The sequence below is a fragment of the Mastomys coucha genome, unplaced genomic scaffold (genome assembly GCF_008632895.1).
Source record: "Mastomys coucha isolate ucsf_1 unplaced genomic scaffold, UCSF_Mcou_1 pScaffold5, whole genome shotgun sequence".
NCBI classification, from domain to species: domain Eukaryota; kingdom Metazoa; phylum Chordata; class Mammalia; order Rodentia; family Muridae; genus Mastomys; species Mastomys coucha.
In genome coordinates, this window is record NW_022196911.1 from 49962583 (window position 1) to 49975999 (window position 13417).

The 13417-nt window shown below is 51.9% G+C and overlaps 2 protein-coding genes across 6 annotated transcripts in view; one reads left to right on the top strand and one right to left on the bottom strand.

Annotated features, from left to right (window-relative positions):
- The first annotated feature begins 967 nt into the window (after window positions 1-967).
- On the top strand, window positions 968-7990 carry Gpx3 (glutathione peroxidase 3). The gene is made up of 5 exons (XM_031351051.1): window positions 968-1120; window positions 4326-4479; window positions 6114-6231; window positions 6626-6725; window positions 7040-7990. The coding sequence occupies exons 1-5, from the start codon at window positions 968-970 to the stop codon at window positions 7259-7261; spliced, it is 747 nt and encodes a 248-aa protein (XP_031206911.1). The 3' UTR covers window positions 7262-7990.
- A 410-nt stretch (window positions 7991-8400) lies between these two features.
- Window positions 8401-13417, bottom strand: part of Tnip1 (TNFAIP3 interacting protein 1) — a 49828-nt gene continuing 44811 nt past the window's right edge. For 4 of the 5 annotated variants that reach the window (XM_031351047.1, XM_031351050.1, XM_031351046.1 and 1 more), the window contains 2 exons: window positions 13212-13302; window positions 8401-9200 (listed from right to left, as the gene is read on the bottom strand). In XM_031351047.1, coding sequence (XP_031206907.1) covers window positions 9166-9200; window positions 13212-13302 — 126 coding nt within the window. In that variant the 3' untranslated portion in view covers window positions 8401-9165. The remainder of the gene's footprint in view (window positions 9201-13211; window positions 13303-13417) is intronic. The other variant, XM_031351048.1, reaches the window with a different exon arrangement.

Here is a 13417-nt window from a genome sequence, read left to right on the forward strand (position 1 = left end):
ACTGTCCTAACAGCTTCCCAGCCCACAGTGGTAGCAAGGCAGGAAGCACCAAACCCCTAGTGCAGACCGGATTAAGCCTGGAAGCCCTCAATCTAGAGATGCCTGGCCTGATCTTATATGAGAGCACAAATTTGATGATTTAATGATTGATTCAACAAATATTTAAACACCTGTTATGTACCCTCAAGAGACTCCTGGCCTAGGCCTACCACTTAGAAGCACATCATTCAGCCAGAGCCTGGAAGACCTTAGAGCTCATTAACCAATCCCATCATTATAGCAGGGGAAACTGAGGCTCAGAGAGGGAAAATAATGAGCTTAAGACCACAGAGATAGACATAGCTTTTATTTGCTAATTAAAAAAAAAAGGGGTGGGGAGTGTGTATTTTCTGGTCCCTACTCACCTGAATTGTCATCTACAACCTAACCAAGGAGAAGGCCGAATTCAAAATCACATTCACAGATTCCTCTAGCTTGCTGAGACTGGGGATTGAATAAACCTATGACCTCATGCGAGCTGGTCAAGTGCTGTACCACTAAGCTACATTCCCCAGTTGACGCAGGGTCTCGGTCTGTAGCTAAGGTTACAGATTGCACTGAACCTATGCAATCCTCTTGCTTCAGCTTTTTGGATTCTGCTGTTACAGGAGTGAGTCTCCTACACCTGGTTCACACACTGCTTATTTGCACTAATGGGTTCTATGTTCTTTTAAGTCCTCGGGGCCCTAGGTTTTCAGAGCTTGGGAAAAAAAGCTGTGTCCTGGGTGTTGTCTAGAACACTGGCCGCGCCCATCTCCTTCTCTTGACTCCCTTCTCGTTCTCCTAGGTTTGTGTCACCGTCTCCCCGGGTCTGGGGAGAGGGAGGAAAAAGGGGCGGGTATGTCTTGTCCTTTAAATCCTAACCGCGTTGCCATTGGCTAGGAAGCCCCCGGCCTGGCTGCGGATTGGCCACAGTGGAGGGCTTGAAATGTGGCTGAGCGCTTCGGACACCTCAGACGGACGGTGGCCACCCCAAGACGCGCCCCAGCCCGCCATGGCCCGGATCCTCCGGGCATCCTGCCTTCTGTCCCTGCTCCTGGCTGGGTTTGTTCCGCCGGGCCGGGGACAAGAGAAGTCCAAGGTAAGTGAACCTCTGGGCTCAAGAGGAGTCCACTGCACCCAGGTGTCCACTGCGCGACTGGGAGAGCCACTGCTTCCCCAGAGGCACTGGAAACCCCACCTGTGACCCTCCGTCTCTGCGTCCTTCCAACACAGACCCACGTGCTTCAGAGGGCAGTACGAACCCAGGAGGGCAGTCTTTCCCGAGTTCATACATTCTCCTCCACTGTCATCTTGGGGTCGCGTTGCCACATCCAGATACCTGGGATTGACTGTCCCATTCAGCGGGTTTGGGAGAGGGTGTGGGGTCCCCCCCCCCCACCGCTCTATAATCAGGATAGTGCAGCTGATGGCCACAATCCTGAAAAATTGCTGGGGGGAAGGGGGGCAGGTGCTGATGGCCTCTTCACTCATCCCAGGGCACTGGAGCAGAGATCTGTGACAGGAAGAATTTTGACTTGGAGGCAGCATCCCTTTCTGGGCCTCAGTTTCTCCATCAGCAGGGCGTAGCTGGAGAGGATGGCTGGAAGGCTATGGAACCTTCCAGTTGCCCTTTCTATTCACAGCTCACTGGCCTGCCACGCATGGAGCAGACACTGTAGCTAGAGAAGCCAACCCAGGCCAGGAAGTCTTCTGAAGCTTCGTCTATCCTAGTCTAGCTGTGGCACCCTGGCAAGCTTATCTTCTTGGTCAGGCCTGTGCTGGGTGGGCTCTGCAGGCCTCTCCTCTTCCCTCCGGTGAGGATGCAGAAAACAGTAGAGACGGATGGGACCCAAACAAAGAGACCGTGGTACCCAACTTCACACGCACCATGCACCCCTGCATGCATACATGCATGCATGGGCTCAAAACTGAGTAAGCTCTAGCTTTGAGTTTCTAAAATCCTCTGGGTCTTCCTTCTAAGATCTTGTAAGTCCAGAATGCTGTTTCCAGGTTCTGCCCGCCTCTTATTGAGAGCGAGCCCCTAAACAGATAGAGTACCTGGAAAGCCTTGGTTTTCTCTCCAGCCTATTCCTAATCACCAGCTCGGGAGGCATTTTCCAGGACAGAGATCAAGATTAGGGTTTGGAGCTGGGGTGGAGGTGGACTGGGGCACTAGCCTTGTGCCTTTAGTGTGGAAACTGCTTGGGGTGGGGGGGTTGAATCCTGTCCTAAGGAAACTGCAGGAAAGCACCCTGGCCACGAAATTCACTATAGCCTTGTGTTGTCCATGGAGGGAGGGAGAGATGGGTGAGTTCAGAGGGAAGCGTGAGAACAGGCTAGAAAAGTCTTATCCGTGAAGTGTGATCTTATCTTACAGCCGGCTGAGGCTTCTGGCTCCTCACAGTCCAGGCATGCCTATCTGGTTCCCCAGGTCCTTAGAGTTAACAGGCTACAGCTCTGGCTTCTGGGACTTAACCGCTTGCCCTGATCCAACTTCAAAACAAGGGAACAGAGAGGGCACATGTGCAGACCCAATGTGATACAGCCACTGAAAAATGTTTCCTCCACTCAGAGGGAGGGGCAAGGACAGGGAGAGCCTCTGTCTGGTCCAGTTTACGGCTGCAGAAGGCTTTGCAGAGCTGTGGACTACCAGCTGCTGACGTGGCATCATCCTAGTAACCACTGGTTTCTAGGTGACTGCACAAGGCAGAGAGCATCATGGGACCATAGGCTGACGTCAAGGCTGAAAGGCCTCAAGTGGCCCTGAATCCCACTCCATCTTACAGTTGACAGGCTGGAATCCTGATTGGGGGGAGGGATGGTCACACACCGCCAGAGGCCTGGCTGGGTCCAGCTGCAGTCTCCAACTTCTCAGACCTGTCATATTCCCAACATCCCACCAATGGGTGTAGGAAGATGGAATGGGGAAAGCATGGAGCAGCAGTAGCCCTAGGCATCCAGGAAGCCTGACCCAGTGTATTCCCCAGCCCACTTTGTCCTTCATTCCCTTTCAGGTAGCAGGGGGTTATATCCTGCTCTGCTGTACTATGTTGCTCTTGTTGAGGCAGGGTATTCCTATGTAGTCCAGGCTAGCCCTAAACTCTCAATCTCCTGCTTCAGTCTCTGATGCTGGCATTACTGATGTATGCCCCCCAAGCCTGGTGCTGGTTTGCCTTTTAGGGTGAAAGTGATCCCAGCTGGGGCTTCAGAAGCCTGGGGCAGGGCTGTCTGGCTGAGCATTCAGTTCAACACTTCACAGAAATGCAAAAAGCAGGGACTTTGCACCCCAGCCAGGAGAGCCGTTAGCTGTCAGGGATGACCCAGCAAAGGCAGCCAGACTCACCTGGCTAGACAGGCCTGCAGTGAGAGAGGCATTCCACTGCACCCCACTGGGGTACCTGCCCTGCTGCCTGGGTGGCTCCTTCACCCAGCTAGGCTGAAGACCTTGCTTTGGCAGAGGGAAGAGGGAGGGGGTGACCTTCCTGTCCCATGAGGGTCTCTCACCTCGAGTAGCCTTGGAGTTTTGTTGTCCCTGTTGGGGGTGAGGTGCAGTGGGAGTGGGCCCCTTCCTCCTTTTTCGAGTGTGAAGAGGAGGTTGGGGAGGAGAAACGGCCACAATAGCACTGAGCTGGGCGCAGGGCTGGAAGGGAACCTGGGTACTCTGGCACACCCACTGTGCCCTATGCTCCCTCCCTCATCCTCCTGGAGGTAGCCTGTGGTGTGTCAGCTGGACAGACAGGAGGTGTATGGGCTTAATACCCACTGTGTCTTCACTCTGGGTGTCACGGTGAGGCCTCGTGACCAACAGTTCCATACTCCGGGATCCTGTTCCCACATCTCTGCTTCCTCACGTCCCATCTTTCCAGTCTTCCAGACTGGAAGGCTCTGACTCATTCTCAACATCTTGACACATCCTTTCTGTCCAGTGTCTCCTTCCTGGTCACCTAGGCCAGGCTTCCTCATGTTTGTCTGCACTTCGGTAGCAGGCCACCCAACTGTGCCTCTCAGACCAACCCAACCTACTGCCTACAAAATATGAAAGCAGTTATTGCTAACTTCAGAGTTCCACAGCACTAAGTGATTAATGCAGATACTGAGTGCTCTCTGGGTCCTCAAGTGTCTCAGTTACGGGAGATGAGGAATTGGGAGACCTCAGTTTTAGTCCAGTTCCAGTTTTTGTTGTCCTGGGTAAAGCACTTTTCTCCCTGTTGGGAATCATCCATTTCCAGAAGATGGAGAAATGTCCTGTTTCCTAAATGTGTCCACTCTAATAGTTCCCCGGTGTCTACCTTCTTCTCTTCCAGACAGACTGCCATGGCGGTATGAGTGGTACCATCTACGAGTATGGAGCCCTCACCATCGACGGGGAGGAATACATTCCTTTTAAGCAGTATGCAGGCAAATACATCCTCTTTGTCAACGTAGCCAGCTACTGAGGTCTGACTGACCAATATCTTGGTAAGAGCTCCCTCGTGCCTTGCTGCTGAATTTGGAGCCAACTCTGTCTTTTGGGCACACTTTAATCCCATGAGGTGCAAAGGGGAAAGGGTGGTGGTGACTTATAGATCAAAGTTTGTATCCAACTTCCACTGGATTTCCTACTTTCTGGAGATAGTTATACAAGCCCGAGGTCTGATGGTCTTTGGATGTATTCTAGCAAGGCCCCAGCTACCTTTCTTCACCCTAGAGCACCACAGATACCTTGACTATGTGCCTGCTTGCTTCCCTTGACTAGAGTAAGAAGTGATAGAGGTAGCTGCAGCTCACTCTGGCTGAGAATGCCTCCTCTCCCCCCAGCCCCCATCCATCTGTCCCGTAATCTGATGGGGAAGAGGGATGGTGTCCTAGAGTGGTGGCATCCTACAGTTGATTTTTTTTATTTCTTCATGACAGAGTTTCTGGGTAGCCCTGGCTATCCTCAGACTTGCTCTGTAGACCAAGCTGGCCTCAAACTCAGAGGTCCACTTGCCTCTTAAGTGCTGAGATCAAAGGTGTATGCCAACACTGCCCAGTTTAATAGTTCATCTTTTTTTTTTTTTTTTCCAAGACAGGGTTTCTCTGTATATCCCTGGCTGTCCTGGAACTCGCTCAGGCTGGCCTTGAACTCAGAAACCCACGTGCCTCTGCCTCCCAAGTGCTGGGATTAAAGGCGTGTGCCACCACTGCCCGGCTTAAGCAAACTTTAAAGACAGACTAGCTCAGCCCCCCTCTTAACTGAGTATTCATCCAGGAAAGGGCACATAGGCTCAGCACGTACAAACAACTAGGATCACAAAGCCAGCAACAGCTGAACCCAGCATCTGACTGGAGCCGTCTCCTTCATGTCCATATCCTGTCTGAACCCAGCATCTGACTGGAGCCATCTCCTTCATGTCCATATCCTGTCTGAACCCAGCATCTGACTGGAGCCATGTCTCCTTCATGTCCATACCCCGTCTTTTCTTCTCAGTGAGGGCAAACAGAAGCTTAAGGGATCAGGCCAAAGCTTGATGGCTCCAGGGGCAAACACAATGGGGCCAAGCAGACCCCTGCCACTTGGCTGGCACCTGCAGAAGAGTCCCTGGATCTGCAAACGGGGTGGGTGGGGGTGGGTGAGTCTTTCCACAACACTGTGCCCAGTGCTCTTGCCTGGACAAGTCCTTGGACAGTACAGTTTATCTCTGAAGAGACGGGCTGGGTGATGGTTCTGCCCCTAACTCTGGGGTGCCAAGGGAACTGGCGAGCTGTCCAGGGCCTCTCCTGGGTTTCTGACTTCCCAGATGAAAGGGATGTGAATATGGACCTCCAACCACCCTAAGAAAGTCCTCAGCCATCTTGCCCAGGGGCCGATAAGAGAGTACTCAGCTCACTGACCCAGTGGGCGTGACTACAGATGCACAGAAGCATATTCCTGACTTTTCTCCAAAACTTCCACTGCCCCCAGACTGGAGTCAGGAAAGGACCTCGGTCTCAGCCTTGCCACTGACTCTCGGGGTCACCCTGGAGAAATCCTCCCTCCTCGGGCCTCACAGGTTCCAGCGGTCTAGAGGGTAGATGGGGAGCAGGGTGTAGAGGTGGACACTTCACCTGTTCTCTTCTCTCTCCCTGGCAAGAACTGAATGCACTACAAGAAGAACTTGGCCCATTCGGCCTGGTTATTCTGGGCTTCCCTTGCAACCAATTTGGCAAACAGGAGCCAGGCGAGAACTCGGAGATCCTACCCAGTCTCAAGTGAGTTCTCCTGGCTGGAGATGGTGGTCTCTTTGGGGCAGAGGCTCAGGGACTGCAGATATTGGTTGACTGTCTCCATGTCAGCCACTCAGTTACTCTACGCTTTCTCCCACCAATCCTCACCCCAGTTTGGGGTTTAATAGAATGAAGGGGAGGGGGTAGGAAACAGGAGGCTATGGGTAACTGGCTGGACAGCACATGAAGGGTAGAGAGGCATGTGGGGTGGGTGCAGGGAGGGGCTGAGATGGCAAATACACTGGGCCTAGGTATGTCCGTGCAAGTTGTGAGCTTGATAAAAGAGATTCCCAGCCCCCTCCCCTCTCAGTCCCTTCATCGTAATTCTGAGCTATGTGTGGCTCCTCTGGACTCACCTAAGTACATTCACTCCTCCCAGGTATGTTCGACCAGGTGGGGGCTTTGTGCCTAATTTCCAGCTCTTTGAGAAAGGAGACGTGAATGGGGAGAAAGAGCAGAAGTTCTACACTTTCCTGAAGGTGAGTAATGTGGAGGAAGCTTCCCTTAGCTGCTTGGGCCCCAGCCCACAGCAATGTCTTGGCATTGGTCTAGTAGTCCCATGAGAGGGCTTGGCAGACCCATGGTCCCATCACCCTACTGTAGAGGTAAGACAGGGTACATAGGGGTATCTGAGGGGCCTACAGCCTTCCAGTCAGCATAGAGATGGACAGTCAAGTGTTCTTGTTCTCAAACTGGGCCCTTCCCTCAGTGCCAGATAGTTTTCTCCCTGGGAGGGAGTGGAGGTCACGAAGAGCGTCAAGTCAGACTAACGCCTCTCTCGCCCCTGCTCCAGAACTCCTGCCCTCCCACTGCGGAACTCCTGGGCTCACCTGGCCGCCTCTTTTGGGAACCCATGAAGATCCATGACATTCGCTGGAACTTTGAGAAGTTCCTGGTAGGGCCGGATGGCATACCGGTTATGCGCTGGTACCACCGTACCACAGTCAGCAACGTCAAGATGGACATCCTGTCCTACATGAGGCGGCAGGCAGCCCTGGGGGCCAGAGGGAAGTAACTGATGCCCCCACCCCCACCCCCATCCCCTGCCCATCATGAACGGGCTGGGGAGGGGCTCTTCAGGAAGGAAGCCACATACCCAGTCATTCTACACCTACCCCAGATTCCCTTTCTTATTACATAAAAGACAAGCCTGGAGCAACTGTGTGTCTGTACCACTGTGCACACGTGACAATTGTCCCAGTGTGTGCATGGCTACCCAGCCACACATCTGCCTGCTTGAAACCCAGGGATGGAACACCTGTGCTCACGGCTTGGTACAACACCTTCATATTTTGTTCAGCTTTCTGTTCCAATTGAGTCCAAAGGAAACACAAGTTCTAGGTCCAATGGTCCTGCTCAAACCTGAACATCATTCTTGAAGCCAGCATCTCCCACACGCCCACACTACAAATCTGGGTTTGCTACACCACCAGCCTTTGTCTTTCCTGAAGGACCCTCCTGAGTCCCCAACCCTATCCCACAGTGCTCCTGAGACCAGCCGAGATAACTGTGAGCACGATGGCCATGTACCCCAAGTCAGGGGTGGTGTCTCCATGAAGGAGAGGCCCGAAGCCCTTGTGGGCGGGCCTCCCCTGAGCCCGTCTGTGGTGCCAGCCCTTAGTGCATTCAGGCTTAGGCTCCCAGGCAGGGACACTACTCCTGCTCCTCTGGAGGACAAGCTATCCTCTCACTGTCCACTGGCATCTCAACACCCTATCTGCCCAGTAAAGGTCTTTCTGCAGCAGTTCAGTCTACTTGCAGTTTTCTCAATGGTGGCTTCCCAGCATGGGAGGTGGGGACTGGGGATGGAGACAGGGCAGGGAGAAGGAAGGAAGGGAGGTATACAGGGTGTACCTCTGCAGTCCACATTGCAACCCTTGCCCAGCTTCTAGAGTGTGTGACCCAGTTCCCATAAGCTGATCCTCACACACCTTTCCCAGGGCATTGAGGGCTAAGAGGAGGTGTCATTTCTGAAGGATGTGAACTAAGGCTTACCCTGAATCCTTTGCCCGGGATCTTCCTGCTACATTTGGGTGCCCCTAAGATGCTAGCAGCATTCTCACAGCTATGCAGGAGAATGCTGAAGGAGGACCAGAACCAGAGAAACAATACTCCTTGGCCACAAGGACATAAAAAAATTAACCAGTCACAAAATGTTGATCCTCAAGTTGGATTTATGTCCAAGATTTGTGCAAACAGCTGCCTAACAACAGACAGCTACCTTAATATCGGCCTCTGGCACCATAAACATCTAACTGTGGAGGCTGAAGTCATCTTCAGTCTGGGGCCCTTCAGCGGACATGGCTGGTGTGGCCTTCATCCCAGATCATGGTGGCTCTCAGGAGGCTGCCACAGGTGCAGTGGAGAGCATGACAACATCAGGCCATCCTATCATTCTCTTCTGCTCTAGAGACAAAGCCCTCTTCCTGTAACTCCTCACAGAGGGGTAAGGAGCAGAGGGCGCATGGGGCAGGTCCTGTTACTGAGCTTGAAGCAAAACAAAAAAAACAAAAAAAAACCCGGCACATGCACACGAACAGGGTGTGGTCTCTGGAGAGCCTGGAACCAAGTCTTTGAGGTTCTGTGAGAAAGGGGTCTTGTTGCACCCCACTCTTAGGATGGAAGCGACAGATGGCAGGTCAAAGCCAGGTGAGGCTTCCTTGTCTTGGCAAGAGGCGGGGTGTTGAGTCTCTCCTGGTTGCATCCAGATGAACCTGGTGGGGGCCCCGTGGGTGGCTCCTCCCTAGTCTTGTAAACAGTTTGAGGTCTGGCTGGGGATGTGGGCCAGCTGCCCATCCCAGCCTCTGTTCTGCCAAGGCTTGGGTCACACAGAACATGCACATGGCCTTTACACTTCTGGCACTCTGAGGTCAGCTGGCTCTGAAAGATGAAGGTGGAACCAAATGACCCACTGCAGTTTCACTGGGGTCCATCACAGTCATTGTCTGCAGACTCTAGGTAAACAAAAGTTTTGAAGCTTCAAGATCATGTGGTCCGGTCAGTCTTACAGTCTCTCATGGGTGCCAGGTCAGGCCTCCCCACCAGTGTAAATAGCTAGGTATTGTATGCTACTGAGTCCCAGGCTTGTGTCTAGGACACTCACCATGCAATCTGTACCCAGTCCTGAGGAGGGGGCCATTTGTTACCCCTGGAACAGTGGAGGGAGCTAGGACAAAGAGACACAAAAATCTGTCCCAAATCCCAGATTTATAATGTTCTGGAGCTGGGACTTGAACTTAGTTCATCAGTCTCCAAATCCCAAAAGTAAGTACTAGGAAAGGGGTCAGCTCCGCCCACTATGCCACCCCTGCCACTCACTAAGACAGTCTCAAATGACTTCAAAGACCTTCTGGGGAAATGTCCTCTCTGTTGAACCCGCCAATCCACTTTCCAAGATGGCATTCCCAGAGTCCCCCCGGCTCATGCTTCCTGCAGGGAGTGAGGACCCACGCCTCCTGACAAGCTTGTAGCTCCAGCCTCTGTGGCCAGATGGAGTTTTCTCAAGTTCCAATCTGGTCATGTTACTGTGTTTTAAAACATCTAAAGAATCTACACTACTCTCATGATTCAGACCAGCCCTCCTACATTCTGCCAAGGCCCCTACACTGTGGAGACCGCTGCCATCTCTTGCCTGCCTTGCCCCAGTCTTTCACTCCTTGATCTCAGGCTCCCTCAGATGCTTAAGGCAGCAGCCACCTTCCTTCACTCCTATTAAAATACCATGACTTGGATCTTAAATTTTTTTTTTTTCCTGAGACAGGGTTTCTCTGTATAGCCCTGGCTGTCCTGGAACTCACTCTGTAGACCAGGCTGGGCTCGAACTCAGAAATCCACCTGCCTCTGCCTCCCGAGTGCTGGGATTAAAAGCGTGTTCCACCACTGCCCGGCTTTAAATGTTTTCCAAGAGAGACATTTAAGAGCTTAGTCACCAGCTAGCCCACAGTGCTCTCACACATAAAACAGTTAGGAGGAAAGGCCCCGTGGGGTAAATCAAAGTCACAAGGGGCACGTACCCTTGAAGGGGGTGCTGGAACTCCAGGCTTCTCCCTTGTTTCTGGGTGAACAGGCCTACTCTACTGTATACTCTACTCTGAGAGGCAGTACCACCAGAGGGCCAAGTGACCATGGACTGAAACCTTGAAAGTTCTGAGTCTAAAAATACATCTTTCTTTTTATACAAAAGTAGATTATCTCTGGTGCTTGGGTCCAGGGATGGGAAGCTAAGTCTTAATGAAAATTGCCAACCAAGGCAATTGCTAACCAGAGAGGACTCAATCACCATGGAGTCTGAGATGCGGTTCAGAGCCCTGGAAACTGCTCAGACAGTAGCAGACAAAGCTACACAGTGGCTGCACTGAGGTTTCAGAGAGTGAGCTACTGACTCGTGCCCCTGAAGTGTGGCCAGGCTCCTGAGGTCTTGGCTAGATGTGGAGACCCTACTGAAAACTGTGTTACACTCTAGCAGGACCTGTGTGAGGTGCAGTGTAGCAAGTGGGTGGAGTCAATGTCAAGGTCACAGTGTTCTGGCAACATCGTGGCTATTGCTAATTACCTTCAGCCAGATTTACTCTAAGATGGGGAGCCATGGCAGTGCTACTGTAGCCTGGCTGGGAAAGAAGCATCAAGCACATGCCAGGGAGGATCCTTAAAAACAAAACAATGCGAGCCAGCTGGAGGTGGTAGCGGCGGTGGTGGTGGTGGCAGTGGTGGCACACGCCTTTTAATGGCAGCTTTCCTTCATAAAAATTGCCTCTGGCCTGACAGGGTGGCTCAGGCTTTTAATCTCAGCATTCAGGAGGCAGAGGCAGGTGGATCTCTGAATTCCAGGGCAGCTAGGTTTAGAGAGTGAATGAGTGAGTGAGTTCTAGGACAACCAGAGCTACACAGAGAAACCCCGCCTTGAAAAACAAACAAACAACTGAGAGAAAGAGACATAGAGAGAGACACACACACAGAGACAGAGACAGAGAGACACAGAGAGAGAAAGACAGAGACAGAGAGACACACACAGAGAGAGAGAGAAAGACAGAGAGAGAGAGACAGAGAGAGAGAGAAGAAAGCAACTCGGGGTGTAGAGATGACTCTTCAGTTAAGAGTGGATACTGAGAACACTTGTCAGGTGGCTCAGTAACCTGCAACCCTGCTCAAAGGGGCTCTGATACCTGACTTCCATAGGCACCAGCACTCACACGTGCACACCCACATACACATAAATAAAACTAATTGTTAAAAAAGCAGCAAAGAACTTTGCCAAGAGATAGTAAGATATGTTGAGGGAGTCCTCATAATAGGAAGACCCAAAGTAAGGTGGGCTGACTCCCATCCATGCCAGTCCTGGAAAAGGAGAGGCAGGAGGATCACCACAAGTTTAAGTACAACTTGGTTTACTACAGAGAGTCCCAGTCCAAAAGACCTAGAAATGTAAAGCCCTCTGACCTGACATGAGAGCACCAGTGTGCTTTCAGGTGGGACTGTCTGGAAAACCACTTCCAGGAGGTTTCGTGGCCATGTTTAGGTCAAAGGTACTCAGAGGTCCTGACCCAGATTTTAAAGGGAGGCCTGGGGACTGGAGGCAGGCAGTGCATGTGGCAGGATCCAAGTCCCATTGAGCAACCCCAGAGAGGGCAGCAGGCAAAACTGCGAGGATGAAGTCTAAGCTGTACTGGAGACTCCAGGAGTGTAGAGTGGGGGTCACGGGGAGCCATGGCAGCAAGCATCGCTAGCCAAGGTGAAGGGCCAGAGCTGTGGCACTTCTGTTTGCTTTTCTGGGTTTTAGTATCATTCTGTCTGATCCATCTTGACTATGACACTCTCTCCCTTCTGAAACAGCGATATTTACTATGTGTCTGGCCCAACACTGTATACTGAAGTGTGGAACCTTCTCTTTGAATCTTTTATTTTGAGATAGGGTCATAGCCCAGGCTAGCCTTGAACTTTCTGTATAGTCAAGGATGACCTAGGATCCCTGATCCTCTTGCCTCCACTTCCCAAGTGATGGGAATATAGTATGTGCCGTCATGACTGACCCCTTTTGGTTTCTGTAAGGGCTCACAGATGAGTCTACCTTGAGCTTTAGAGACTGGACTTTTAAGCAGTTTTAGTATAGTCATGATCATGGGGACTCTGGGGAGATAGCCTACGTGCACTTTGTACTGTGCAATGGAACGAGTCTAGGAGCCAAAGGCAGAATGTCCCCAAAATGCCTTAGTCATCAGTCTGTGGACCTCTTGGGAGTGGTGGCCCCCAAGGAGGTAGGGCAGAGTGAAAAGAAGTTGTGTCATTACAAGTATGGCTCTGCAGAGAATGAAGGTTCTTCTAGCCCCTCCTTCTCTTTCTTGTTTTGCTTCCTGGCAATCATGGAGTGGTCACCTCTGCTGTGCTCTCCTGCCATGATGCTCTGGCTCTAGGCTCAAAGTGATGGGGCCGAGTAACCAGTGTCTAAAATCTGTGAAACCCTGAGCCACATCTTTCATCCTGGAAGCTAATGGCCTCTGGCATTTGTCCCACACACAGAAAGCTGCTGATACACAAGGTCTTTGTGGCTCTCATTTTTCTCTGCGAGAGTATCCCCACCCCTTTGGCTTCTCAGCTTGGGTGTCACCGCCTCCCCCAAACTCTCCTGGCCCTGCTCTAGGTCAGGCCCTTTGACCTCTCGCAGTAACTTGCTCCTTTTCTGGGTAAGTGCAACCCATCTGTCTAAGTGAGTCCGGAAATTCACTTCTGCTCCCTCGCTAGGACAGGACCACGTCTGCTTCCACTGTGAGCAGTGCTGGCTACCAGCACAGTACTAGCATAGGAGTGCCTGCTTCTTCCAATCATCTCACCCTTCAGTCAATAACTTTCCTCTCTCAATACTATTCCAGGAAGCTGGTCCTCTGAGTCACCAAGCTCACAAAAAGAGTTTCTGCAAGCTAGATCAATGCTGTCTGATAAAAGTCCTCTCTATGAGGGGAACCCACACTCACCTGGTTCTGCAGGCCTGTCTGGGGGCGGATCCATCACTTGAGAGCTCTGATTCCGAATCCCTGCACAGGGTGGACGCCAGGTGTACTCTGGCTGCAACAAGATGAGTGTTTAAGAATCCACAACTGAGCCAGGTGTGGTGTCACATGCCTTTGGTCCCAAAGTTCTGGAGGCAGAGGCAGGCAGATTTCTGAATTTTGGTTAGTCT